Below are 27,235 nucleotides of genomic sequence, written 5' to 3' on the forward strand. Positions count from 1 at the left end.
AATAGACAAAGCTTGGTCACAGGTCTCTCAAGTACACTGGTTTTAGTTTGTACTCGCACAGAACGTACAAGTCCATTTTTATCAGGAAAAACTTCCAAGACTCGTCCCATCAACCAGGATCCACGTGGGGCTGTAGAGTCCACAATGACTACAATATCACCAGGAGCAAAGCTCCTTCTTTCCTTGTTCCATTTCTGTCGCTCTTGAAGCAAAGGCAAATATTCATTTGTCCATCTTCTCCAGAATAAGTCGCACATGTATTGGACCTGTTTCCATCTCCTCCTGCTGTATAACTCTGATTGGTCAAAGAGTCCAGGTGGTAGAACTGGTTTGCCTTTCATTTGAAGAAGGTGATTTGGAGTAAGTGGCTCTAGGTCATTAGGATCATCTGACAGCTTTGTTATTGGACGATCGTTTAAAATGGCCTCAATTTCACATAACACAGTATGAAATCCCTCATCATCCAGAGTTTGTTGATGTAAGATAGAACTCAAAATTTTCTTGACCATTTTGATCATACGCTCCCACACTCCTCCATAATGTGAGCCCCCTGGAGGATTGAAACTCCACTGAACACCTTCCTGAAGCATTGCCTTTTGAATCTGGCTCTTATTCCATGAATTAAGTGATTCTCTTAACTCTCTTTCTGCTCCAATGAAGTTGGTACCATTATCTGATCTTATTTGAACAACTTGTCCTCGTCTGCAAATAAATCTGCGTAGAGAATTAATGCATGCATCAGTGTCCAAGGAATAAGCAACTTCCAGATGAATTGCTCTACTTGCCATGCAAGTAAAGATGACCCCATAACGTTTCACCATGGAGCGTCCTCTTTTGACCTCTACAGGACCAAAATAATCCACTCCTACGTTCGTAAATGGAGGAAGGTCGGGAATAAGTCTCTCTTTTGGCAAGTCCGCCATCTTCTGCTCACCAGCTTTAACGCCATGACGTCTACAATGGCCACAATTAGATATGATTTTCCTAGCAGCTGCATTACCTTTAATGATCCAATATTTCTTTCTCAGCTTGGAAAGCATATGATTTCTTCCGCTGTGACCCAATTGTTGATGAATATGCCGCAAAATAAGTGTGGCACAGTGCTGATCTTTATAAAGAATAATAGGATGCTTCCTTTCCTCAGGCATAGCAGCATTCCTCAGTCGTCCTCCAACTCTTATTAACCCATCTTGAAAGACAGGATCCAACTTATACAACTTGCTGTCTCGTTTTACCCTTAACTCAGATGAAGCTGATAAGGCAGCAGTTTCCTTTCCAAACTGTTGCTGTTGACTAAATGCAACAATAGCGGATTCCGCTTCAGTTAGGTCCTCCAAAGTTAAATTCCTTGTAGTCGTTGAGAATGTTAGCGTTTGAAGCTCCTTCTCTATTTTCTTGGAAGATGGCAATACACCCAAGGAATCTAAAGAGGTTTTGATTTCTTTTCGCCTTTGACTCCGTTGCCTAAGAACTTTCTTTAGCTTCAAAAACCAGGCAACAGCAACTTTCAGCTTTAGCCAGTCTGAGAAGTGTACAATCAGTCTATGAGTGGCGTTTGTTGCACTCGACACTTCATTTACACCAATGGTGTTCACAATCATGTTCCTCTTTACCTCAGGATCATTGACCTTAAGAGTAGAATCAACTATTTGCACTTGCCACTCTTCCTGCGGTTTCCATAGAAAGTGTGGTCCACTGATCCATTCTTCACTTGATAACAGCTGGTCTGCTTTCATACCTCTTGAACAACAGTCGGCAGGATTTTGAGATGTAGATATATATCTCCACTGTGACGGTCTTGTAACTTCTCTTATAAAAGAGATCCTGTTGGCCACAAAGGTCAGAAAACGTTTGTCCTCATTCTTTATGTATTTTAGCACGGATGTACTATCTGTCCAAAATACTGATTCCACCAATGGAAACTGTAACTCTGCCCTCAACATCTTATCCACTCGAGCAGCAAGTACAGCGGCTGTCAGTTCAAGACGTGGAATTGTCACATGCTTCAATGGCGCTACTCTTGATTTGCCAAGCAGGAAATGAACATGGACATCCTTGTTTGTCTCCATTCTAAGATATGTTACAGTACCGAATCCAAGTGTACTTGCGTCAGAGAAATGATGCAACTGAATGTTGGTAAGTTGGTCCAATCCTGTGGGCTTTAAACATCTATTCACCTCAAAATCTGCAATCCTCTCAAGCTCTTTTAACCATAAAGACCATTGTTTTTGAAGATTTGAGGGTAGCGGATCATCCCATCCATATCTTGTTCTACATAGTTCTTGCAGAAGAAATTTTGCTGTAAGTGTGAATGGTGCCAAGAATCCTAAAGGATCATACACAGAGCACACAATCGACAAAACACCACGTCTGGTGCAAGGATTGTCTTTGATGTTCATTTTAAACTTGAAAGTATCTGATTGAACACACCACAACAAACCAAGAGCCCTCTCCACTGGTAGTTGATCCTGGTCCAAATCCATCATTTTTATGCCATGTGCTCGGTGTTCTTCAGGTACAGTTTGTAGCACAGAACGGCTATTACTGACCCATTTGGTCAATTGGAAACCTCCAGTTGAACACACAGCTGTGAGATCTTTGATCATCAATATGGCCTCTTCCTCTGAAGCTACACTTTTCAGACAGTCGTCCATGTAGAAGTTGGCATGAATTGTGTCAATGACCTTTTCTGGAAAATTGAACTTATTATCTTCTGCGGTCCTACGTAGTGCAAAACAAGCACAACTTGGGGATGACACAGCTCCAAACAAATGGACGTTCATTCTGTATTCCACAGGTTCTCGCTTCAAGTCACCATCTGGCCACCACAAGAAATGAAGAAAATTTGTATCCTCTGTGGCAACTTTGACCTGATGAAACATCGCTTTCACATCAGCCATAAATGCAATAGGCTCTTGTCGAAACCTCACAAGAACTCCCAAAAGTGAATTTGTCAGACAAGGGCCCTGCAGCAATTGATCATTAAGCGATGTACCTTTGAAAGCAGCTCCACAGTCAAATACCACTCTTAACGTTCCTTTCTTAGGGTGATAGACCCCATGGTGAGGGACATACCAAACCTTTCCTTTATCCTGTTTTAACTGATGCAATGGTACTCTTTCAGCATAACCTTGACTGATGACCTCATCCAAGAAAGTACTATATTCTTGATGAAACGTCTTATTTCTGTCCAATTTCCTCTTTAATCCCACGAGTCTCTGTTTAGCCACACAAAGGTTATTTGGCAACATGGGATTTTCCCTTTTGAATGGAAGATTCAATTTGTAGTGTCCATCCTGAAGCTTAATTGACCCATTTACCTTTTCCATAAATGCATGATCTTCTCTTGACATTTCTTTGGTTTCAGAAGCAATCTCGTTAAAGTCATGGTTATACTGTTTATTGAGCATCTCCTCCAGCTTGTCAACAGAAATCCTATTAACAGTAATATTCGTCCTTTCACTTGTGCTCCCATTGTCCTTTCTTCCTTGGAGAGGTCCATTGACAACCCATCCAAGTAGAGTTCTAACTGCATAAGGTCCTTCTCCATCACTGTTTTTAACCTCCCAGGGCTCCATTACCTTGGAAGCATTTGCTCCAATTAGCAAATCCACATCAGCAGGAATTTGGGGAATCTTAACACCTTTCAGGTATGGCCATCTATGTAAATCCCCTTCAGTGACAATGTTCTCTTTGGACACAGGCATTTTCTCCTGAGTGAAGACTTCCGGAAGACTGTAAAATATGTCATCATAAAGGCTAGACACTTCCAAACCAGTCAAAATGGAACTACTAACAGATCTTTGATCACCCATTGTTTTCAAAAGAATATTAGTCTTCCTTCCTTTTAATTTCAGACGATGCATTAAATGTTCTGAACAAAAGGTAGCAGAACTTCCAGGATCAAGGAATGCATATGTTTGAATTACCTTTTGTCCTTTACAGGACTTAACTTTAACTGGTACAATTGATAATGCACATTCTCTATCACCGGCCCCTGTTTGACCATATGCTTGAAGGGCACTTTGGACAAAGGCATTTCCTAGTGATGGAAGGTCCTGTCCTTGAGTGCACTCTCTCTCCTTTTGTTGAATATGCAGAATGCTGGGATGCCTTTGGGCACATATTGTGCAAGTCAAGCGCTTATCACAGTCTCTGCTCATGTGTCCAACACAAAGACAGCCAAAGCAAATACCTTTCTCCTTTAGAAAGTTCAGCTTTTCATTGTGCATCTTGCTTTGCATTTGTGTACACTGCTCCAATAAGTGATCACGTTTGCAGTACAAACATATAACTTGGGAATTTGATCTGAAATCAGACACACAGCACTGACTTGATTTGTTGTTGGTAACAACCGTTGTTGCAAAGCTGTTTCTAATTGTATTCCTAGGTTGAGGTTTCTGCTGCACAGTTTGAGTACTCTGAATATCACCAAAAAATGGATCAGATGACATTTTGACTTGACGTTCAACAAATGTAACAATGTCCTTGAACTGCGCTCTTCGATTGTGCCTTTCCATTAGTTCACAAGCAACAGTTCTCCAATTTTCCCTTAATTTATAAGGCAGCTTCATGATGACTGTTTTTAAATTGCTTGGCATCTCCAGCTCCTTCATATACTCAATTTCTTCCATAGCATTACAGCATCCACGCAAAAAAAGAGCATAACTATGCAATGAACTTACATCCTCTGATTTTACAGAAGGCCATCCAAGTACTTTCTCTATATATGCAGTGGCTATTTTGAACTCATTGCCAAAATGTTCCTTTAGCAATGCTTTAGCTTGCACATATCCTCTTTGTGGATCCATGTGCTGGCAACTGCGCACAAGTTCCTTAGGTTGACCTTGCGTATATTGTTCCAGAAAGTACAAACGATCTCGATAATTACTGGTTTTGTCCTCTATTCCATGTTCAAAAGCTCTGATGAAAGTTCTATATTGCAAAGGATTACCATCAAACACATTAATATCTCTTTGAGGCAGTGTGCTGGCTTGATGCTGTTGTACAAGAAGAGCAGTAATCTCATTTTGCTTTTGCATTATACTGTAGATGTTTGACGTTGATGTTCCATTACTGTTCTGTATTACACTTGAAGTTTGCATTTGTGAAACAGAATGAAGATCAGATTGCAGTGCACTGTGAGTTTGCTGAATCACATTCCTTGGCTTATATTCCTCAACATGAGGGTTAAGAGTAACTTCTTTGCCGCTCCTTGTAGTTCCTGTATCATAATATGCATTCATACCATCAGAAAGGGTTTTAGGATGCTGATTATCAGAGTTGTTTAAAACCGCAATTTTAGCAGTAGCAGCAGCGATTTCTGCATCAATATCCATTTGCTCTTGTCTTCGCCTCAGTTGTTCCTGTTGTACCTCCAAAGCATGTTTTTCCTTTAAAGCAGTTGCACGTGCAATTAATGCAGCCTTTTCTGCCTCTGCTATAATTCGTGCTGAAGAAGCAGAAGATCTCCCAGTACGCACACTGCTAGAACCTTTTCCACTTGATGGTTTACTTGACCCACGTGAGGAAATGTTTGAAACACTATCATTTGGTTGAATGTCCTCTTGAAAAGCATCACCATCGACACCGGAACGTGAAACTTGACTTTCAGTATTCAACCATTTTTGAACATCATCTTTGAACCCACTGAAAATTAACATCTTTCCATTGAACCATGTTTGTTGCTTTCCCTGTTCGTCATTGGGCAAAAGAACAATCACAGAATTGTGCACTTCTCTTGCTTCATCACACAATCTTATGAATTTCCCAAAAGAACATTGCACTTCCTTTTCATACTCTCGGTTAAGCATAAAATCTTTTATAATAACCATCAAGTTGTTTGCTTTTTTGACTTTAGTTGTTCTTGTTTTCTGCAATGCTTCCAATTTTTCTAATAATGCCTTTGGAGTAAGTTTGATACACCGTTTTTCTTTCACGGACTCAACCTCAATCTTTTCAACCGGTACACTTGTCTCTGTTTGTTTACCAGCCGCCATAACCTCTTCAACACCGTTATTCACACTCATTTTCACAGTGTGCTAAGTTCATTTCCCTTGTCAGTAACTTGTCAGCAACCAATGCATTGGATTTACGCTATTAAAAGTGTGCACACTTCATATGTAGCGCTAAACATACCTTGAATCCATTAGCTCACTTCGTCGCAACTGGTCCTTAAATCACGTCCGGTCCAATTAATCCAAACCTCATCGGAATCCATAGAAAGCTCAAAAGTTCCAAAAGTGATGCGTGATAATCCACAAAGAAGCAAATTTTTGACAAAATGTAGCGACAAATGACCATCTTGTCACTCAGAGGTGTTTGTAGGGATATCTGACGCGTGGCTCCTAAACAAACTCACTTCAGTCCAGTACTTCATTTACACAGTTTATTTTGGTTTCAGCTCAGATGCTCAAACAGCTTGCCATCACCAGTTATCATGTCCTCTCTTGATCTTGACACGGTCAAAAATTGTTTGCTTCCCATTACACCTGACTTCTCTTACTCGTTGGTTACCTTTATACCAAATAAAACCCATACTCCACCCAGTGTTCACCAGTGGAAATACAACAGACATTAAATGAACATAATGGCTCTTACATGCTCTTTGAGGTGGTGACCATAGACCTCCATTATATGACTGATAGACATGAACGGTTTGACCTAAAAATATAAAAAATTTAAAATACTGTGGAAACAAAGACACCTACATCTTGGATGCCCTTGAGGTAAGCTAAAACATATCAAAAATTAATTTCAAAGTGAACTATCCCTTTAAAGCAGGGGTTTGCAAACTGGGCCATTCACACAGTCAGTCCAAATTTGATTATTTGCATATCCGATTGGAATCTAAATCTTATTTACAACATGAATGTGCATTAACCGCGCTGGATAACTTTGTTCTCTGAGGCAGCGGCAGAAAGGAAGGAGGCTGCTATACTCATATACAGTGCCCTCCACAATTATTGGCACCCCTGTTTAAGATGTGGTCGAGGACTTTTAAAAATTCTCCCTTTTTTTTAAACAACATAGAACCCAAATGCAAAAAAAGAGAAAAATCCAACCTTTTATTCAAGTACATTACTTTGGTGGTAAAAAAAAATGTAAAAATTTAGAAAAATAAAAACTTCAAATCCTGTGTCCCACAATTATTGGCACCCCTAACAATTCCGCTGAAAAATGTAATTGATTTTTAAAAAAAATATATATTTTCTGTAGTTGCTAATGTTGGTCAGGATATCTAGGAACTTTTAATTAGTAATTCATGACTTCCTATTTCCCTGGGGTATAAATATGACATGACACAGAGGCCTAATTCTCTTACCCATTTGTCAACATGGCAAAGACAAGAGAACACACCATTCAAGTAAGGCAGATGTGTGATGACCTTTATAAGTCAGGCAATGGCTACAAGAAAATAGCCACTCACCTTATATTGCCCATATCTAAAGTTAGAGGAATCATTAAGAAGTTTAAAACAACAGGAACAGTGACAAACAAGGCTGAAAGAGGTCCTAAGTTTATCTTGCCACAACGCACTGTGAGGAGGATGCTAAGAAAAGTAAAAAAAAGTCCTAAGCTCACTGTCACAGAATTGCATCAAATAGTGGCATCTTGGGGTCACAAAATCTCCAAAACAACCATCAGACGCTCTCTACATGCCAACAAGATGTTTGGGAGGCATGCTAGGAAAAAGCCTTTTCTCACTAACACTGACAAACGTAAACGTCTGGAGTTTGCCAAGCGGCACTGGGACTTCATCTGGGATCGTGTGCTTTGGTCGGATGAGACTAAGATTGAGCTTTTTGGCAACAAACACTCTAAGTGGATCTGGTGTAAAACAAAAGATGTGTATGCCGAAAAGTACCTCATGCCCACCGTGAAGTATGGTGGAGGATCTGTGATGCTGTGGGCCTGTTTCTCTTCCAAAGGCCCTGGGAACCTTGTTAGGGTGCATGGCATTATGAACGCTTTGAACTACCAGGACATTTTAAATAAAAACCTGATGGCCTCTGCCAGAAAGCTGAAGATGGGTCGTCATTGGGTCTTTCAGCAGGATAATGATCCAAAACGTGTGGCAAAATCTACACAAAAATGGTTCAGTCACAAACTCAAGGTCCTCCCATGGCCATCTCAGTCCCCAGACCTCAATCCAATCGAAAACCTGTGGGGTGAGCTAAAGAGGAGAGTGCACAAGAGAGGGCCCAGGATACTGGATGATCTAGAAAGATTTTGCAAAGAAGAATGGTCAAAGATCCCTCTCTCTGTGTTCTTCAATCTTGTGAAATGTTATAGGAGGAGATTAAGTGCTGTCTTGTTGGCAAAAGGGGGTTGTACAAAGTATTACCCAGGTGAAAAAGACGTTGTATTAAATGTATTAAAAATATATTTGAAATACAAATAGTGTGTTTATAATACATTTGTATTTACAACATGCTTATTTAAAGTGTACTAAAAATGTATTTTATTGCATTTTAGTATATTTCTAAAAAGTATACTAGAAGTACATTGGTAATAAATATATATTTAATTACACTTTTAAGAAATATACTATAGAAAAGCATACTTTTAATGTATTTATAAAAAGTATATTAGTAATATATTGGTAATAAATGTATGCTTTATTATATTTTTAATAAATATGCTAATGATAATTATACTTTAAATGTATTTCTAAAAAGTATATTAGAACTACATTGGTAATAAATATATGTTTAAATACACTTTTAAGAAATACACTATAGAAAAGCATACTTTTAATGTATTTCTAAAAAAGTATATTATTAGTACATTGGTAATAAATGTATGCTTAATTATATTTTTAATAAATATGCTAATGACAATCATGCTTTAAATATGTTTCTAAAAAGTGTACTAGAAGTACATTGGTATTTAATTACATTTTTAAGAAATATGCTAAATACAAACATATTTTAATTGTATTTAAAAATGTTTTACTAGAAACGCAATGCTAATAAATATACACTTAATTACACTTTTAGAAATATGCTAAAAACAAACATAGTTTTAGTGAAATTTTAGTGTATTTACAGAAAGCATACTTGTTGCTAAATTAAAGTAATTTTTGTGTTTACTTTGTGTGTATAGCAATTTGTAACCTTATAACTTATTTAACCTTGTATAGGACTAGAGCAATATATTTTTAATATTTATGTTATACTGTAGCATGTGCTTCAGCCCTGCTTTAAAAAAATATTGTGAAAAACAAATGAGACATATATATAAATAACGTTATATATATATATATATATATATATATATATATATATATATATATATATATATATATATATATATATTTATAAAGTTTAAAAATTACAAGTAATGCACTTCTATACTTCTGCATTAATTAATCAAATAGTCTTTTCCACAAAACTGAATACCAGTACTTGCACACATCAACATAAAAGATCAGGTGTAGGCCTACATACTAGAAAAACAAAATAAATTTGTTAAAGCTTGACTCTTACATTTGTTCAGCCAAAATGAATAAAAAACCTGTTTATAAAGCATGTTATGTTTATATTAACAGAGTTGTTTCTTTTTTTGTGGCCATTAGTTAGTTAGTATTTCCAGCTGCATTCATTTGGACCAATCAGAGCCAATCTTTTCAAAACAAGCTTGCCGGCAATTGTCCAATCACACACTGCTATTTGAACTTACATGTTGGGCGGGGCGCGGACAGCGGATACTGACTGTCTGTGGTATTCCATTATAGCTTCGGATATTTCAACAGAAATCATGTATTTTCCAAATTTTGCTTTTTTATTTCACTGACTCGGACCTAGTGAATGTGGATAGCACCGATCTAATATTAAGAGAACACACGAGCAGATTACCAGGTCGTCAGCTCACGCGAACAATTTAGCAGTGAAGAGGACAACGCAGAGCTGCGCCGCCACGACATGGACAGGGCAAGATACTGCCAGAAAAGATCTTACTTCTTGGTGGTAAGTTTATTAGTTTAAGTGATTAGTATAATTGGCTTTATTCTCACTTTGGGTTTAGAAAATATTTTCAGAAGTTGATGTCGATGTTCTGTGGATTACTGCGTTTCTGTTGATTTGACACTAAAGCGAGTTATCGTCTATCCATTGACGTCTATCAACTTAATGTTATAGATCTAGACAGTGACATAAAACAACTATAAAAACATTGCACACTGTGTTTGCAGAAAAAAAGGTTATTTAGGTGATTACACAACAGGCTTGATTGTCCCTAAGTAACGTCTTGTGTTTTAAATATTATAATATATTTAAAGCTCTAATAAAACTTACACATTTGTGATATTTAATTCATAGTAAAATCTAATTCATTATTAGTAGGCTGTCAGTTTTCATGTCAATTCGATAAATAAATTAAGTTGTAATCACCAACTATAAGCTTTCACAAAACCAATTATTAAATATCTTGCACTGAGAAATTAAAACGATGTTAAATAATGAAATGAGAGATTTTATATTTAATATTTAGCCTAGCCAAGGAATTTGCACATTGCAAAGACATTTTTTTATTAAACCTGTGAGTAGATGAGGAGTAAGTAGTAGTTGATCCTCTTGATTTGTAACTTTTTGTTGGTGAAAAACAACAAAAACAGTCAATATAGTGTGTCATGTAGCAGCTAGTTAAGTGACCTATTATATATTAACACGTATTTGAAAAATTGCGTCCCCCGCATGAATATGTATTTTGCCTGATTATGCATTGAATTATGCAATCGCATAATCGTGTTTTTCTCGAGGGACTGATTTATATGATTTTATGTGTGGTATTCAGCTTTTTTACATTTAATCAAGTCGTTATCAGCTGTCACCAACTTGTAACTTTCAATAGAATGTTCTGTCTTTATTAATAATGAATAATTACTTTAATAATAGCGTGGAAGTTACAGTAATGGTTCGTTAAATCATTTAAACAAAATACAAATTATATATGAAGAACACAAACTAGTGTTTGTTCTGCCCTAACTTTGTATAACATGCAACTTTATTTTTTTCTTGTAGAGCTTCCAGGGATATTAGCATCTCCCAAAGAGGCCCTGGAGTCCATGAAACGAGGTTCATTCAGCTCAAGCCCAAGATCTGGCATCTGAGCTGTGTCTTCCTGAAACCTCAGAAATGGTTAGAAAATTCTTTATGATAAAGAAAAATCCTATTTGTTATAATAATTATATCTGACTTTTTGTGCACTAATACTTCAGTAAGTGTTCTGAATTAAGTAACAAAGTGACAGCTTTTTATTAGAATTATAAATGAACAAGTTTATACTAATGCTTGTTTTATTTATTCTTTCCAGATTTCTCTCGGTGGTTCTGATGTCCCCAAAAGAGTCTATGGCAGACTGAACAAGTCACGAACTTCTCTTTTTACTCACGACTTGGCCACTTTACTTTTTGCTATTGCATTTCACTTTGTTTGACTTAAAGGATTAGTTCACTTAAAAAAAAAAAAAACTTTTGCTGATAATTTACTCACCCCCATGCCAAGATATCCAGGTCATTCTTTCTTCAGTTGAAAAGAAATTAAGGTTTTTGATGAAAACATTCCAGGATTTTCTCCATATAATGGACTTCATTGGGAACCAAACGGTTCAAGGTCCAAAAGACAGTTTCTGTGCAAACTGTTCAAAGGGCTTTAAACGATTCCAGACGATGAACAAGGGTCTTATCAAGCGAAACGATCGGTTATTTAAAAAAAAAAAACCAACGTTTAAGTTTTATAAGCTCAAATGGTCGCCTTGCTCTGTTCTGTTATGCATGTTCATAACTCTCCTATTCGAACTCGTTCATCAAAATTAACAAATCTTTTTCCGAGTCATTAGGTTCATTCAACGAACGAAATGAATGAATTGACTCGAAAAAAGATTTGTCAGGGCTGCCAACTCTCAAGCATTCAGCACGAGACTCTCGCAATTGAGCCAATTCTCATGCTTTCATGACAAATTGACTGTTAGCCATTGGACCTTGAACCGTTTGGTTCCCAGTGAAGTCCATTATATGGAGAAAATCCTGGAATGTTTTCATCAAAAACCTTAATTTCTTTTCGACTGAAGAAAGAAAGACATGGACATCTTGGAAGACATGGGGGTGAGTAAATTATCAGCAAAAGTTTTTTTTTAAAAGTGAACTACTCCTTTCAGTTAGTTTATTTATTTATTGTTCTGTTTAATACCTCTGCAAATCAATGCATTTTATGTTAATGTATTTTATTGAGTTTTCATAATGCTTTACTGATGTAGTGCATTAAAGTTTATCTTTCAAAAAGTGTTTGTGTGTTTTGTAGAAATATTTGTTTTGTTGAATTAAAATGTTTAACTGTATTTTTAATACATTAAAATATATTATTTTTATATTAAATGGTTTTTGGAAAAAATATATTTTTAATATGTTAATAGTGGGTCCTACAGTGTTCTACTAATACATTATTAATAAGCTGAAATTATATTTAAAATATACTTAGAACGCATTAATGTGAAGCTAAAAGTATACTAATGCTGTATTTCTAAAGTCGATTTAAAGTGTATTAAAATACACTTTAAATAAGTGCTATTATATTACATTAAATGTACTTAAAATGGTTCCATTTTAGCACATTTTAGTATAATAAAATATATTACTATTACCTTAAAATTGAACTTAAATACATATTAAAATACACTTAATATACTTGAAGTTGTTTCAATTTAGCACATTTAATACATATTTAATACGGTACATTTAAAATACATTAAGTATATCAAAATAAGTACAATTTAAATATATTTCCTTTTCACCTGGGTAACATCAGGGGTGCCAATAATTGTGGGACACATGATTTGAAGTTTTTATTTTTTTTAAATTTAATTTTTTTTTTTACCACCAAAGTAATGTACTTAAATAAAAGGTTGGATTTTTCTCTTTTTTTGCATTTGGATTCTATGTTGTTTAAAAAAAGGGAGAATTTTTAAAAGTCCTCGACCACATCTTAAACAGGGGTGCCAATAATTGTGGAGGGCACTGTATGAGTGACTTTCAGGTCAGCATCAGATTTGGACTGATATCTAGATATCTGATATCTAAATTTAGATTTGCTCTGAAAGTTACAACTGAGAATGGTCTGGTTTTAACCAGGGGCGGCTCGCCCATAGAGGGCGCTGGGGCGCCGCCCTCCCTCCGACCTGTTTGTCTGTTTTTTTAATATATATTATAATTTATCATTTTGAAAAATAATCTGTGTTAATTATATGCTAATAATGGTTTTACTTTTAAAAGTGTTTTGAACTCACCAGAATGATATTTGCATTCACTTTCGTTACTTTTATCATGTTGGTGTAGTAGTATAGCCAATAGGCTGTCTTCTCAGGGCGCCAGTTCGCTCAGCCCCACAGTGCTGGAATTTAAGCCAATGGTTCCCCGGTTGCTATGCAAAAAAGTTTATATTTCGCCAATCAGCGCCGTCAAATTTTATGGTTTGGGGGCGCTGAAAATATCGCCCACAGTATCAGATTAGGGAGGAGTGCACCGTGCACGCGCACCACGGGACATTTTTTTACCTCAGATGAGAGCAGAATGGCAGCGCCAGTGACGTCGAGTGGAAATAATGTAAAGTTAGTCGTGGGAATTGATCTGTCTGTCTCTGTCACTCACTCACTCACTCACTCACTCACACACACATAAACACTGTTTCACACACGTTTGATATTAAAATAGTTATAGGAATATTAATACCTGTGTGTTTGCTTTGTTTTTGATGTTTTTAAGTTCTGAGCTAGATTACTGTGTTTAATACTAGTTAAAATCAACTTTCTTCTCATACTTGGGTGTTACAATCAAGAACGTTGTCCCACCCTCTTTTTCAGAGCCTTTTCTCTCTCTCTTTCTCTAGTATCAACACATTGTTATCCATTATCCAATTGTCAAAAATATATAGTCTACAGCTGGGGATTGATTAGACTAGATTGTTGTATTACCTATTATTTTTTGTATTACCTATATTATAATTTATCAATATTATGCGTTTGCACTTTTTCTGTCAGCACACAGAGCATAATAAACATTCAACTTGTTCATTATCATTAACTGTCAAACTGTTATTATTATTATTGTATTATTTGACCATTGGTATTGACTGGTTTAAGTTATTTTATTGGTATAGGTAAGGGCATGGCCTAAGGCCTAAAATGCACCAGAATGCAGGAAATCACATCTACTAAATTCAAAATTTTCTGGGGGGGAACCCCCAGACCCCCCTCTTATTCAGCCCCCCCTACTATAATTTTCACCAGCCGCCACTGGTTTTAACCATATATATATATATATATATATATATATATATATATATATATATATATATAAACTTAACTTTTTCTAACATCAATCATTAATATAAAAAAGAAAAAAAAGATACATTCAAAATAGTAATACAAAGTTAATATTTTAATAAAACATAATTATTATGTATGTTATTTTGTTGTATATTATCTGGAAAATATTTACTTTTTATTCATTTGAATTTATGTTTTGATAAATATTTAAACATATCTTTTTTATTAAATTAATACTTTACAAAATTACCAATGTATCATATATAATTTCATCATACTATTTCTCACACAATTTAAATGGGTCTTTATACATGAAAATATGCAGTCTGTCAATATATTTTAGCAAGAGGATCATTATATTTGGGTGTCAATGTCATTAAAAACTTTAAAACCCGCTTCATTAAAAAACCCAGAAACCAAAACACTGATCTAAAGAACCTATAAGAGAACTTTAGATTGCTCAATTCGAGAACACTATATAGCCAAAAATTATTCTGGATAGAAAATTATTCCTACTGTAAAGTACTATTGAAAAAAAAAAATTTAAACAGAGTTCAACCAAAAGTAATTTTACCCTGTACACTCTCAGAAAAGAAACCGCAGATTTTGCTCCTTTTTTTCCGAACAGACCTTTCCAAAAGGTGCACTTTTGTATCTGAAGGTGCATATTATTAGTACCTAAAATAAACCTTTTAAGTGTACCTTTTGAAAAGGTACCGCCCAAGTGAAAGCTTTTGTCCTTTTTTTTCCCGAGAGTGTATCAATCTGACTCAAAGGCTGAGAAAATGCTGACAGAATAAACCCAAAAGATTTTTTCAAACATGCATGATTTTTCTTAAATCTACTACGGCAAGATCCAGTTTTTATTCTTATGTATGATGGAACTGCTCTCGGGAGAAAGTTTAATTTTATGTACATACAAATGAAAGGTTACACTTTATTTTGATAGTAACTTTAGACAGTCTCCTAATTATAAGTAACTTTTCAAGTACATGTCAAGTAACTGTCATTAGAGTATTAGTATATTATAGTAGACTGTTAGGTTATGGTTAGGTGTTAGGCTTTGGGTTAGGAGAATAAGTTTACTTGTAGGCTAGTCGCCAAGTTACTTATAGTCAGCTGAATGTCTGTTGGGGGACCAACAAAAAAAAGTGTTAGCAGATATTAAGCGGACAGTCTACTAATACTCTAATCAGTCCCTCCAGAAAAACGCGATTATGCGATCGCTGAATTCAATGCAAAATCAGCCAAAGTCCGCATATTTACGCGAGGGCCGCATTTTTTCAAATACACCGCACTTTCGCCGCATTAATTGCCGATTTCCGTGCAAAATATGCGGGTTTTGTATAATTTTATAATCCTCGCATTTTCGTTGCAAAAAAGTCACATGTATCTTAGCAGAAAGTTGAAAAATGTTGCGTTTGCTTCACACAAGAGCAGCCATTTCCCCATGTTTCCATGGGAACGTTATGAAGTGACGCAATTACGCGACACCAGACAGACTCACGGAGGCGATCGACATCTCACAAATCGAACTCGTATAACTGTCCGTCACACGTTCTACCGTCACATCGTTACTTAATAAACAACATAAGATAAAAGAAGTAGCATCAAACAGAAATTACCCGCACACATGGGTTGTTCGAGGCGCACATATAACACTGCAGACAGTTCAACAGGGAGCGCGCAGCTCTTAAAGGGGCCACACCTTATTTACACTCGTTACAGTCGGAAATAAAACAAGATGAGAAATTAAATATTCCCAGCACTTTCTATGATGCAGTATGCTTGTTTATCAAAGGAAGTAATAAGAAATGACTCTTACATTAGCCTAGTGAGAACAGGGTGTTGGGGGAATCACTTTTTTTCTCTTTTTCATCACCCGCAATTTTGCAAGTTCCCTCAATTTTTGCAAATTCCTGCAATTTCATCGCATAAAATTGCATAAATATACGGTATGATGCTGGCAACCACAGCTGCCAGTAGTTTACCGCGTAATCAATCAATTTTTGCCCGCAACAATCACAAAAAAACTCTGTGTTTTTCTGGAAGGACTGAATGGTAAATGTTATATATAAATCGCAAATTTTTTCACAAATTTTTGGAAATTACCACCACAAAATCAGTCATTTTGATCGCAAAAATCACACAAAAAAATCGTGAAATCCTGGAGGGACTGTCTAATGACAGTTAGTTGACATGTAGTTTAAAAGTTACTTATAGTTAGTAGAATGTCTAAAGTGGACTATCAAAATAAAGTGTTACCAAATGAAAAAATCCACTGGCTCTGAAACCTCCCCTGAATCACTGAAGCAGTGAAAACAGAAATGATGTTCTGTTTTCCTCTTTCCCTCTCTCCCGCAGTTCATGCCAGGTCACTGCGCTCTGTGATGGAGGTGTACAGCATTCAGCCGGGCTACTCAGTCAACAGGGATGTGGAAGTGCCTTCGTCCCCTCACAGCAAGCCTCAACTCAGGCCCGAGTACGCCGACATGAACCCTCTCCATCACAACCACAGCTACAGAGACCGTGAGCACCACCACAGCGACCCCATCACTGGCCACACTGCCTCACTGAGCTGGCTAACACATCAGGAGAAAGACAGGAAGTGATGTAACCGACTAGCGCGCATTACACCAGACTTTGATTAAAGAAACGCAGCTCATGTATGAACTGACTGACATGCTGTGGCATTTAGTTGTGGGTTTATCTGAACAGATTTGACCACAATAACAAATTCAAATAATGATGCAGCAGTCAATGCAAAAAAGTTGTACAGAAAAAGGTTGCAGGATTATGTGAATAGATTTTACGCCAATAACACACTGGAATGTGTATAAAAAACTGTACATATTTCATAGACGCTTAAGCTGGCTACCTTAAAGGAGTAGTTTATTTACTCACCCCCATGTCATCCAAGATGCCCATGTCGTTCTTTCTTCAGTCGAAAACAAATTAAGGTTTTTGATGAAAACATTCCAGGATTTTTCTCCATATAATGGACTTCAATGGGAACCAAACTGTTCAAAGGGCTTTAAACGATTCCAGACGATGAATAAGGGTCTTATCAAGCGAAACGATTTCATTTTTTTTTTTTTAAAGTGAACAACTCCTTTAAAAATCTAATTAAGTGACAAATTCAAGCATTCATTGCACCAACATTTGTAAACTGTTCTCAGTTCTACTGCTACCTTAAATTGCATAAAACCAGTCAATCAGATTTGATTAGATTGTGAAATTGTTTGCTGCATGCAACAGTGAGCCAGCATCCACAGATTTCCAGGAAAGTCTGGCCTGGGTTTTAAATGTTGCCATTGGGGAAGAGATTAATCATTCTGAAATGGCTTAGAACGGCACATCGTATCAAAAGCGAAACCTCCTGCCAAGCGTTGTGTGGATCGCCGTGCCAAGAAGATCATCTTCACTCAGATTAATGCGCTGACAGCTCTCATTCGTGCAGAAACAAGCACAATGTACCAACACACGACCGGGTGTTAATTCCAGATGGTTCGTTAATGTGATTTTTTTACTTCATTTACTTTTTTATACTTAATCCTTTTTTGAGGGGTCATTTTTGTTGTTGTTGTTGTTCAAGGCTGCATTTAAATTCCAATTTGTTGACTATATCCTTTTTTTTTGTATGACCTGCTTACATCTTTTAAAGGGATACTTCACTTCTGAAAAGATGAATGTGTATTTAAAATGGTCATTTTGAATTTGGAGCTTTCTAGACTGGGAAAAGCCAGAAAATGTATTTTTGGCTTCTGTGGATGAAAGACAACAACCCCCAGAATGCACTAGCTTCGCTGCCCTAGGAGGCCACGCCTACCGGTAACAGAGCGCAGTCGTTAAACAACAAGTCTAGACTACTAGTGATGAGTCTGCCTGAAAATGTGTTTCGAGATCGCCCAAAATGTCCGGGATTCGGCTTTTGCGTTCTACAGTCGCCATTCATCATGTTTACTGTGGCGAGCGGGACGAGTGAGGGCCGCGGGAGAACGGCGCAAGCCGGTGGCGTGATTACCGATGAGCGACACCTGTGAGACGCACCGGTCTCGTATCTCTCACGGAGGAGCGGGTGTTTTCTTAGCGATGTTAAAACACACACTTGTTTAGCGTTCATGTAAACACTACATTCAGATCCACCAATCGGAATGAATTCAGTTAGATTGAAACAAAAGCTGTGCATGTAAACAATGAATGGCGACTGCAGAACGCAAAAGCTGAATCCCGGACATCGACGGCCGAAAAAGAGGATGGTAACCCCGACTACTCAGCTTTCTCCACAGAACAAGAGCCTGCTAGCTTAGCTTCCAAAAAAATATGGCCGACACTATTATTTGTTGAGAACATACGGGAAAGCCCCTACTACTGATTGTAGTCTTTAGCCCCTGGCCAAAAAATCCTGAGATGACGCAAAATGGCGATTTTTGCGTCATCTGAGGATTTTTTTCCAGACAAAAAATACATGAATCTCTCGTCTCAGGGGGATATGAGGGTGGAAAGCACGGTAATTCGAAAAATACTACAGGTTTTCTATTAATACAAAGCTTAATGCTAATGGTGCGCTCTATTCGGAGATCCGAATCGGACGACAGACGTTGCCTAGCAACACGCCCCCTTTCCTCGGATTTCTCCTCTCGGGCGTCGGACAACCGCAAGGACACCGAGCAAGAATTCCGTTTCGGAATTCAAGATGGCCGCGCCCAGTGACTTGTAAGAATGAATTGTTTTCATTGTTTTTGAACCTCTTTGGTTTTTTAAATGACGATTATAATCACTCGTATTACTGCGTCCCCTGTAGGTGTGGGAATCGGTTGTTGTGAGTGCAATTACTAACGTTGCTAGCGTTGCTAACATAAGATTAACATGAAAAACATTCAATAAAGTGAACATTTTCAAGTTCAAATGCCTGTGTTTTGATAAGGTGTAGTCATAATATATTTTTTTAATGTTAGTGCCTTTTACTCGGCTAGTGCTACCATTATAACAGCTTTCCGGGTGGCGTCCATTTTTTTCTCCGACTCGGACACGCAAAACATAATAGAACGCTTGAAGTGTGGACGTGGCGTCAAATCCGAGGTCCGAGTCGGTTCGTTGGGTATAATAGAACGCACCAAGAATCTTGAAGTATCCCTTTAAAAGTGACCCATACCCGATATCTGCATTTACACTATACACTTGCCGAAACAACCCAAGGAAAGACTGACCAGGTACACCTAAGGCCGAAAAAGAAGTAAAAATGTCAGGATTTGCAATGGACGTAGATGAAATAATAATATAAGCTTTAGCTTTACTCACCAGGTCAGCAAAAAAATTGGATTGAGCATTCGTTCACTATAGAATGCCGAAGTTATGATGTCACTCTGTAGGACAACTCGGAAGCTAGCGGCACATGGGTTCCCTCGATCGAAAAATAAAACCCTTGAGATTTCCCCATAGACTTTTGGAAAATCTCAAAAAATAAGATCTGTGTTTACCAAAGAGTTGTGACCCACACGTTTGGTCTATCAAGATAATCTTTACAAGTTAATCCAAAATGTATACATTTTGAAGCCTATATAAAAAAATTTAAAAACACAAGCAGACACACCCAGATAGCAAACTGACATTGAATCAACGTGGAAATATGACATCGAAACAACGTTGATCTGACATTGTTTTGCTCATCGAATTAACGTTGAACCAACGTCAGACGCGTCATTCTTTCAAAACTAACGGAAAATCAACTTGAAATCAACGCGTTGTTTCAACGTTATGAAAGCAAATCAATTTTCGATTTTCCTTTAGCTTTGAAGAATGCCGCGTCTGACGTTGGTTCAACGTTAATTCGATGAGCAAAATCAACGTTGTTTCAATGTCATGAGAGACGTCGTTTCCACGTTGATTCAATGTCAGTTTGCTGTCTGGGACAAGCAACCTTATTTCAGGCGATTTAACAAAAACCCATTCAAAAGTCCCATAGACTTTAGAGCGAGGGAACCGGTAGTGCTAAAATGCTAACCCAGATAGCAAACTGACATTGAATCAACGTGGAAACGACGTCTCTCATGACATTGAAACAACGTTGATTTGCTCATCGAATTAACGTTGAACCAACGTCAGACGCGGCATTCTTCAAAGCTAAATGAAATCGAAAATTGGTTTGCTTTCACAACGTTGAAACAACGCGTTGATTTCAAGTTGATTTTCCGTTAGTTTTGAAAGAATGACGCATCTGACGTTGGTTCAACGTTAATTCGATGAGCAAAACAATGTCAGATCAACGTTGTTTCGATGTCATATTTCCACGTTGATTCAATGTCAGTCTGCTATCTGGGAACTCACTTCCGCGTTTTGGCCTACAGAGTGACGTCGTAACTTCGGCACTCTATTGCGCCATTAAATCTCGCGGTGATCGCGGTTACCTGAGTTGACATCACTTTTCAATGACATACGACTTGCATTGACAGGGGATATCCAATATGTCCGCTCACTTGGCGAAAGCAAATGTACACACACACATAAATAAACAACATCACAATTGAATCCCTTGAGGCATGTAATGTAAATGTGGCCTGATCCATTCGAATCGGAGCACCAAACGAACTCCTCCGAGTGCTCGGACTCACAGTTAAACGCGGTTCCTGAATGCTAAACGACGCATGTCCTTTTTTGTTGCTATATAACTAGATGCACAATCCATTTAGTATTCCAGCAACAGGCAGCAGCTGTGAAAGCTAAAATTATTGCAGAATAATAAAGCAGTGGATATGGTGGTTTGTTCAGGCAGGTGTCCACCTCTGTGTGTCTCTCCAGGCAGCTGTTGCCTGACAATAAGAATATGTGTATAATTGGACCCGTGGAGTATTACACATCACGAGGCCGAAACATTCATCCGCGCTTCAGGAGTGGTCAAGGCCATGCGCGGTAAAAGCAGCTTTCGCCTGTCATGCACAAGTGTTTCAGGTTCTTTTGAGGTGAGGGAAATGTGAGAAATAATAATTCCTCGTTTCGCACGAGGTCAGTCCTTTTGCATAAAAGCTGCTTGTGTGGAGCAAAACCGAATATACCGTGCAACCTTGAGCAGAATGAGCAGTTCTCCTCTCCCTCGTCTGGGTTTTTGTTCTTTAAAGTATTGGTCTAATTTTGTTTTTTACATTTTATACAGCAGTGAGAACAGTCTTTAAAATATTGATTGGTAGTATATGCGTATGTGACATTATATTTTCCAAGATGAATTTGGAAGCTTTCAAGGTTTTACAATAATGTGTAGTTCTACTAGTCCACATTAAATTGAATGTATTTATTTCCTTCTGCTTTGTATTTTTAGAAAATATTCAGACCTAATGGCGTCCAGTTTTAAATAAATGACCTCAGGTGTTGCTATGTGTCATTCTTTGAGATTTGAAAATGCTCTGACTGACAATGGTATAATTAATTTGTTCATTTTGCAATCGCGGGGTCAATTTATTTGTGTAAGCATCATCCGAGCTTTAACAATGAGCTTTATACATAGGCTACAAAGATATTCATCTTTAGAAGTTGTTTAATCTTTACTTCAGCAGATGCATGTTATTCATTTGCAGAATTAATCTCCTTTCATATCTCAGCAAGAACCACCAGTCTCTTAATTAAAACTCTCAGTCACAATGCATTTAATTTAAAAATGACAATAACTAGTAGCTCAGTCTACATCATAAAACATCTTCCAAACTGTGTTTTTGCAATAGCAAAAATCACTGCGTATGGTAAGCCTATATTTTATCAACATTTTTTATATTATTATTTTTATTTATTAGCCTTCCGTGCCAGTTTTTTTTCTCTTTATTTTGACAGGTTTAAGCCATTTTATAGTATAGTCAGATATCGTTTTCAATAACAAAAATCATAATAAAAAATAGTAAGCCTATAATTTCCACACTTTAATCATTTTGTATGTGCGTGTTTACAGCATATCCGTAAATAGCTAAAGGAAAGATGAATAGGCTAGGCTACATGCATACCAAAACGTGAAACTGACTTTCGCAATAAATCATGAATCAACATAGTTAGATGGCATCATATTCGCAGTGCATTGTTCTCAAAACAATGTTTGTTGGTAGCATTGCCAATCTCTCAGTCTATTTGACCATTTCACAACAACGATGGTCCAGAAGCACTTCCTGTTTCATTTGTAACTATTTTCTTTATTTCACATGTAAAGAAAACATCTTAAAGTTGTTTGTTTAACTTTTTGATTCAGTTTTAAATGTTCTGTTGGTTGTATTTTATCCCAGCTAGTGTTAAAAAACTGAAACAGGAAGTACTTCTGGACCAGTGTTGTTTACATCTTGTGAAATGGTCTATAAATTGTCAAGTTAGGCCAGTTTACACCGAATAGTTGGCAAACTTTTTGTAACATTCACTTAAAATAGATAATTTCAACAAGACAAAACAACAATGGCATATAAGCTGCTTACCTGCTCATATGAAATATTTTCAGAAATCGGTTTTGGGATAGTTATGATCTCGTCACACACATTGAAACCTTCGTATCATCTGTCAACATGAGCACAGCCATAGTGCACAGCGGAGGTGGGCATTCACGCCTTCAGATTCATCCGCACACAACCGTTCCTCCGCAGTCCGCGTGGAACGTTAATTGCTTCAACCCCCAGAGGGCCAAAAGCTGTATTGCAGCTTTGGAAAAAAAAAAATCATAATAAAAAAAAAACATGATCATATTTTGGGATTTAAAATTATAATTGATGATTGTGAAACTGAATATTTATCCAGTTCTTTTTTTATTCTTTGGGGATCCTTGTTTGGATTTAGGATTGATTATTAGGCTAATTTATGACCGCATGCGCACATCCTCATTATTTCTTGACTGGTTAGCCTGGGATGAACTCAAGTTTCTCAACTCAGTTGCTTTGAGGAAAGTCGATTGACCCTCCTCCCCGAACATGATCAATCACTGTCTCACAGAGCCCAGGGCCGAGTAGTTTGTTCTGGATTACAGATCTTGTCAAAGAGCCGAGGACGATGAGTGTGTGTGTGGAGGATCCAACCCGATCTCACGGGAATTCGTACGAATTTTACGAGGTGGCTAATTCGTAACAATTCATACGACCTCAGTCGTACAAATTAGTACGATTTTTGCTAAATCGTACATATTTTACGAATTGGCCAATTCGTATGAATTCGTACGAATGACCTACCCCTGACCCCGCCCCTAAACATAACCTGATCTCTCTCTCTGCATTCCCTTTGCATTTCCAGTAACACTTCTGATGGGATGAAGTCTGAAACCTGACCCATTTTTTTACAGAAACAGGATCATCAAGAAAGGAAAGTTTATATTATTTAAAGATAGGATTTCTGCTTCGCTACTAACATGAAAAATAAAAATTTCAGCATTTCCTTTTATCCATTCTCTAATAATCTTGTTGTTTTATAGGCTATAGTTTGGTAATCAATATATTTTTCCTGTCATCAATTTCTCCAAGTGACATTGTTTGAGTGGTGAAAAATCATGATCATATGAATATGTTAACAACATTAACAATATATATATAGGCTATATATATATAGGATTACAAGGACTCAAGGATTAATTACTGTAATCATGAATATGCTGGATGTAAATACAATGAAAAAGGAACACATCCATTCAGAAAAGTCACCTTGTTTGACCTTTAAAAGTGTAGGAATGTGCATTATTATGTTATTAAAAGTGCACACAAAGAGATGATTTTCAGGACAAATGGTTTGAGGACAGATTAATTAATCTCGGTATAAATCTCAGAAGAGTGAACAACTGTGTTTCAGTACTGTCTTTTCTTACTTTGCTTCAGTCAGAAAAGGCTTTGGTGTTTCAACCAAAGATTCGTCAAGCCCACGATTTTCATTTTTTATATGAGTGTGTGTCTGTCCCACTTTTTATAAGTGCATTTTTCTCAGGGTATAAGATTAGAACGTTTGATTAGTACCTTTGTCTTTGCTAAAACAAGCCATTGGACATTATTGACCAGAATAATAAAAAAGATATTTATGCAACAATGTGAACCTTTTTTTTTTTTTTTTGAGAAATATGCCTTAAAAAGAATTTCAGAAGTATTTCTTTAAAGATGAATCGTAGGCCTAATAACATATCTGTTTAAAATGTATTGTAACATACAGAAATGTACGAATATTGCAAAACGTCTGGGTCATTTTTAACCCCAACAAACAAACTTTCCCCTGAAATTTCCCCATCAGCTGCATTAATGCAATAATAAATGGCGTCAGAGAATCTAAATGATACATTTATAATCAATGTAAAACAAAGAATCATGTTTTTAAACTCAATGACTATATCACAATAACCGTCAGTGATATATTCCTGTTCTCCTTTTCAACGCTATAAGTGGCGACTTCTCCATGTGACAGTGGCGATCCCCTATAAAAGCTCAGAGATGCTCCACGAGCTCACTCAGGTGCGGAGAGTCAGACGAGCAGCACAGATTCTCTGAATCCGGGAATATTATCCGGGAATATCCGGGATCGCATGCTGTACCTTTAGGATTGTTTTTAGCGAAACATTTTAGTGCAGCATATAGAATGTTATAGAAATCGAATGGGTGCGTAAAGCCGTGCCATGCAGGGGAACAGCAGCGCGTTGGCACCGGGTTTAGCGTCGTGCGGTCCGGCGCTGGACGAGGGCTATGCGCTGTCGAACCGGACTCTCCAGAACCTGTCGCTCCGCTGCTGGCTCCAGCTCCTCTCCAAAGAGTCCGCGCCGGAGCTCTACGGCGACAGCTCGAGCGTGGCCATGCGCGTCGTGATCGCGCTCGTCTACCTGATCGTGTGCGCACTCGGGCTCGTCGGGAACCTGTTGGCGCTTTACCTGCTCCAGTCGCGCCACAGACTCAAGCAGTCATCCATCAACTGCTTCGTCATGAGTTTGGCCGTGACAGACCTGCAGTTCGTCCTGACCCTTCCGTTCTGGGCCGTGGACACACTTTTGGACTTCAGGTGGCCGTTTGGAAAGGTGATGTGCAAGATCATCAGCTCGGTGACCACCATGAACATGTACGCGAGCGTGTTCTTCTTGACGGCCATGAGCGTGGCGCGCTACTGCTCTCTGTCCTCTTCCCTACGGATGCAGAGTCCCAAAACGGCCTGGGCCGAGGTCAAGTGGGCCAGCTTGGGGATCTGGCTCGTGTCCGTGGTGGCCACCATCCCTCACGCGGTGTACTCGACCACGGCGCAGGTGTCCGACGACGAGCTGTGCCTCGTCCGCTTCTCGGACTCCGGGAGCTGGGACCCGCAGCTGCTGCTCGGTCTCTATCAGACACAGAAGGTCCTTTTGGGTTTCGTGATTCCGCTGGTCATCATCTGCGTTTGTTATCTCCTCCTGCTGCGCTTCGTTCTGCGGCGACGCGTCAGCGGCATTCCCGGCTCGGAAAGCGAGAGAGGGCGGCACAAGCGACGCTCCAAAGTCACCAAATCCGTCACCATCGTGGTTCTATCGTTCTTTCTGTGCTGGCTTCCCAACCAGTCGCTGACCCTTTGGGGAGTGCTCATCAAATTCGATCTGGTGCCGTTCAGTAACGCTTTTTACAACGCGCAAGCTTACGCGTTCCCCATCACCGTGTGCCTGGCGCACACCAACAGCTGCCTGAACCCGGTGCTGTACTGTCTGATCCGACAGGAGTACCGCACCGGCCTCAAGAAACTGCTGTTTCGAGCCACTCCGTCCATCCGGAACCTGGCCAAACTGGTGTCCAGGAGGAAGAAGGTCGCGGAGGCTCCGCCTGGAGTGGCCGTGGTGCAGATGGAGATCGGGATGTGACGTCGTTACCATATTACGGAAAAAGAACTTTTTGAACTTTTAAATGCATCATCGAATGCCTCTGCAACATGGATTTATCAGGCATTGATGATTTGAAATAGCATTGCATACAGTTGGACACACTTTTTATGTCTATCTATCTATCTATCTATCTATCTATCTATCTATCTATCTATCTATCTATCTATCTATCTATCTATCTATCTATTTCTTTTTTTAAATTATTTAATTGGTGAATTAAAGCAGATAGTGACGTAAACGCATTAACAAATGTCCAGAAGCAATGCAAAAATGATATTTGTTTCCGTTCCCAACTGTAGAAGTTTATCCAACTATGAAGATTTCTACTTCTGAGAATCTTTAAAATTTGAAAAGAGTCCATTGTTCTAAAATGTCAACAATAGGCTATTTAAACGAGAATGTGTGTTCACTTCAAACTCCTGACTGACACATTTTGTTCCCGCCATCTCAAACATCTCTAATCCGTGTTTACAAAAGCTGAACTTCGGGACTATTATTATTCTCTCCTCTTGGGGGAAAAAGGGACAGAAAAATATTTACTGTACTTCGAACCTTTAGACTTGTACAATGGCAGTGTAAATAAAACCGTTTCAAGCAAACCTTCCATTTTTGGGTGATTATTCCCTTTTGTTCAAATGATAAATTCATTTGAGAGTTTGTTATTGGAGGTGCAACATGTTTTGTCAGGTCTAAAGATGTGCTCTATGTCTAAACGTGCTTTATTATTCAACATCTAAATCCAGTTGTTTTTTTTAATGAAAATTAAACGTTATTTGTTCATTTGCAACATTTCTCAATCATGCATTGATATGCAAGATGCATATACTGTAAGATGCGCACGGCAGCGGTTCGGTGACACTGAAACCACACCCCAATAGAAAGCATATTTACACTGTATGAATTTGAAATGTTCCCTTTGTTATAATGGTCTTAATAAGTACGCATTGCAGTCACTTTGCTATATATTTCTCAGATCAGAATTGAAATTCTCAAAACTACATCCTGTCACTTTTGCACGTCAAAAAAGCAGTTTCTCATTTCTTTGAACAAGTTGCAAATGCTTCAGTACATCCATGCAAATTATTATATAAATTG

General features: G+C 37.9%; 2 protein-coding genes and 1 long non-coding RNA gene across 4 annotated transcripts in view; all 3 read left to right on the forward strand.

Moving 5' to 3' along the window:
- creb3l3b (cAMP responsive element binding protein 3 like 3b) overlaps positions 1 to 21,686 on the forward strand; it is a 54,558-nt gene extending 32,872 nt beyond the window's left edge. For both annotated transcript variants that reach the window (XM_089131533.1, XM_089131532.1), the window contains exon 10: positions 16,687 to 21,686. In XM_089131533.1, coding sequence (XP_088987659.1) covers positions 16,687 to 16,934 — 248 coding nt within the window. In that variant the 3' untranslated portion in view covers positions 16,935 to 21,686. The remainder of the gene's footprint in view (positions 1 to 16,686) is intronic.
- LOC148981510 (uncharacterized) lies at positions 9,749 to 12,055 on the forward strand. Its single transcript, XR_016168596.1, has 3 exons — positions 9,749 to 9,971; positions 11,025 to 11,141; positions 11,317 to 12,055. It is a non-coding gene; the product is annotated as an uncharacterized LOC148981510 (long non-coding RNA).
- A 3,048-nt stretch (positions 21,687 to 24,734) lies between the features above and the next one.
- On the forward strand, positions 24,735 to 26,779 carry rxfp3.2a (relaxin family peptide receptor 3.2a). Its single transcript, XM_039675891.2, has one exon. The coding sequence runs from the start codon at positions 24,923 to 24,925 to the stop codon at positions 26,117 to 26,119; it is 1,197 nt and encodes a 398-aa protein (XP_039531825.1). The 5' UTR covers positions 24,735 to 24,922; the 3' UTR covers positions 26,120 to 26,779.
- The last annotated feature ends 456 nt before the right edge of the window (positions 26,780 to 27,235 follow it).

This window comes from Pimephales promelas, chromosome 5, assembly GCF_988280905.1.
Source record: "Pimephales promelas chromosome 5, fPimPro1.hap1.1, whole genome shotgun sequence".
Classification (NCBI taxonomy): Eukaryota; Metazoa; Chordata; class Actinopteri; order Cypriniformes; family Leuciscidae; genus Pimephales; species Pimephales promelas.